At 48.1% G+C, this 3,105-nt stretch overlaps 1 protein-coding gene across 1 annotated transcript in view; it reads right to left on the reverse strand.

Moving 5' to 3' along the window:
* HCK (HCK proto-oncogene, Src family tyrosine kinase) overlaps positions 1 to 3,105 on the reverse strand; it is a gene marked incomplete at its 5' end in the record, with an annotated part of 18,998 nt that overhangs the window by 8,430 nt on the left and 7,463 nt on the right. The window contains 2 exons of the mRNA XM_015828860.1: positions 376 to 452; positions 1,735 to 1,917. Of these exons, the coding sequence (XP_015684346.1) occupies positions 376 to 452; positions 1,735 to 1,917 (260 nt within the window). The remainder of the gene's footprint in view (positions 1 to 375; positions 453 to 1,734; positions 1,918 to 3,105) is intronic.

Here is a 3,105-nt window from a genome sequence, read left to right on the forward strand (position 1 = left end):
CTCCCCCTTTCTCTCTCTTTCTCTCTGTCACACTCCCTCTCTTTCTCTCTCTTTCTGTCTCTCCCTCCCCCTCTCTCACACTCCCTCTCTCTTTCTCTCTCTGTCTCTCCTTCCCTGCCCCTTCTGTCTCTCCCCCTGTCTCTCTTTCTCTCTGTCCCACTCCCTCTCTTTCTCACTTTTACTTTCTGTCTCTCTCTCCCTCCCTCCCCCTCTCTCACACTCCCTCTCTCTTTTTCTCTTTCTCTCTGTTACACTCCCTCTCTTTCTCTGTCTCTCCCTCCCTCCCTCCTCTCCTGCTTGAGAGGAGGGGGCTGGACTAGATGACCTCCCAAGGCCCCCGCCCAACTCTGTTGTTCTGTTATTCCACACACTCACCTGGGCAGAGAAGTCGATCAGCTTGGGGAAAGGCTGATCCTGGCCTTCGTCACTCTTCAAGAAATCCAGCAAGCTGCCTGTGGAGACAGAGGAGACCCTTTTAAGGCAAGTGGGACGTTTCTGGGGGGGGGGAGAGATCCTGGGATCCTCCTTTTGCGACCTTCTGAGAAGGCTAGTCAAGGGGGAAACCAGATTCACTTCATGACCATGTGATTAACCTCACAGCTGCGGTGATTCCCTTAAGAACTGAGGCAAGAAAGGTCGTAAAACGGGGTAAAAATCCCTTAACCAATGTTTCATTTAGCCACAAAAGTTTCAGGCTGGATTACGGTGATAAATTTCAGGCTGGATTATGGTTGTAAATCGAGATTAAGATCAAGATTCAATTCACAAGTGCCTCAATTGTGGCTGTAAGTTGAGGACTACCTCAATTGCGGTTGTAAACTGAGGATTACCTCAATTGTGGTCGTAAATCGAGAACTACTGTACCTCAATTGCGGTTGTAAACTGAGGATTACCTCAATTGTGGTCGTAAGTGAAGGACTACCTCAATTGTGGTCGTAAGCTGAGGATTACCTCAATTGTCATAAATTGAGGACTACCTCAATTGTCGTAAGATGAGGATTACCTCAATTGTGGTCATAAGTTGAGAACTACCTCAATTGTGGTTGTAAGCTGAGGATTACCTCAATTGTGGTTGTTAAATCGAGGACTACCTCAATTGTGGTCGTAAGCTGAGGATTACCTCAATTGTCATAAATTGAGGACTACCTCAATTGTCGTAAGATGAGGATTACCTCAATTGTGGTCATACGTTGAGGACTACCTCAATTGTGGTTGTAAGCTGAGGATTACCTCAATTGTGGTTGTTAAGTCGAGGACTACCTCAATTGTGGTCGTAAGCTGAGGATTACCTCAATTGTCATAAATTGAGGACTACCTCAATTGTCGTAAGATGAGGACTACCTCTATTGTGGTCATAAGTTGAGGACTACCTCAATTGTGGTTGTAAGCTGAGGATTACCTCAATTGTGGTTAAGTCGAGGACTACCTCAATTGTGGTCGTAAGCTGAGGATTACCTCAATTGTCATAAATTGAGGACTACCTCAATTGTCGTAAGATGAGGACTACCTCTATTGTGGTCATAAGTTGAGGATTACCTCAATTGTGGTCATAATTTAAGGATTACCTCAATTGTGATAGTAAGTCGAGGACTACAACTGTGGTCGTAATTTGAGGATTACCTCAATTGTCGTAAACTGAGGACAACCTCAATTGTGGTCGTAAGCTGAGGACTCAGCCGATGATGGAGGGTGCCAGGCTGAGATAAGCCACGATAGGCAATTACTTGTCCTCACCTTTCTCCATGAATTCGGTGATGATGAAGATGGGCTCCTCCTTGGTCACCACTGCATGGAGCCTGACCAGCTTGTCGTGCTGGAGGGTCTTCATGATGTTGGCCTCTTCCAGGAAGGCCTTGACCGTCATGCTGCCCGGCTTCATGGTCTTCACAGCCACCTTCGTGTGTGCGTTATAGACGGCTGTGGAGGCAGGAAAGGCAGGCTTTAGAAGAGAGGTGGGCAACCATGGCTTGTGGACTTCAACTCCCAGAATTCCCCATCCATCCATCCAACAGAGGAATATGTGTGGCTCAGGGTTGAACTGAGGCAGAGGTCTTCAAACTGGGCCCTTTGATGACTGGTGGACTTCAACTCCCAGAATTCCTTCTGCCTGGCTGAGGAATTCTGGGAGCTGAAGTCCACCAGTCATCAAAGGGCCAAGTTTGAAGACCCTGAACTGAGGAGTCCTCTCTGAGCGTGGCTGTTTTCTTGCAGACGTTTTATCATCCGACTAGGTAACAACAAACCCCAATTGCTTCTACAACTGATGATATTCTCTAGTTGGGTCATAAAATGTCTGCCAGAAAACAACTAACTTCAGAGAATACCAAAGACCCCACAGTCCTCCTCCTCCTCCTCCTCCTCCTCCTCCTCCTCCTCCATGTTTCCTAGTTGGGTCATGAAATATCTGCAAGGAAATCACCAAGTTCAGAGACACCAAGGACTGCTCTGGGTCATCCATTTGAGATGGGCAGCCATATGAATGAATGAATGAATGAATGAATGAATGAATGAATGAATGAATGAGAAATATCTCCCTTGGGAATTGTGGCAGGGGTTTTAATTGTGTATCCTTTGCAATCAAAAGGACACGTTCAAAAACCAAAGTTGCGTAGCAGAGAATGCTGGTCGTGTTATGATTCCTCACCAGCCAGTGGACCCGGCAGCTGAGTCTGGGGAATCAGAGGAGGAGGAGGAGGGGGGGGGGCCTGGAGTGACATCAGAGTCGGAGGAAGGCTCTGAGGAGCTCCAAGACTTACGGTCGGACGAGGAGCCTGGCCCCTCTACTCGCGCTCAGGCTGAGACACAGCTGTGCTGGAAGCCTGAGTTGGACAGTGATGAAGAACAGCTGGGACAAATCCAGGATGCACAAAAGCGCCGGCAGGCAAAGAGAGCAGGACAGAGGGATGCAATGGGGCGGCTCCAAAGGCAAAGGAGAAGGTATTAGGAAGCCACGCCTGGGCTGCATAATAAAAGGGAAGGTATGGGAGGTGCTGGTGGCCGAAGGCAACCGTTTGTGTCGAGGATCGAGTTTCTGTGGACTGTGTTTGTTGGACTTGGACATTGACTCAGGTCTGTGAAGAATAAAAGGGGTTGGTTTTTTCCTGC

The sequence above is a fragment of the Protobothrops mucrosquamatus genome, unplaced genomic scaffold (assembly GCF_001527695.2).
Source record: "Protobothrops mucrosquamatus isolate PMUCROS unplaced genomic scaffold, P.Mucros_1.0 scaffold5030, whole genome shotgun sequence".
NCBI classification, from domain to species: Eukaryota; Metazoa; Chordata; class Lepidosauria; order Squamata; family Viperidae; genus Protobothrops; species Protobothrops mucrosquamatus.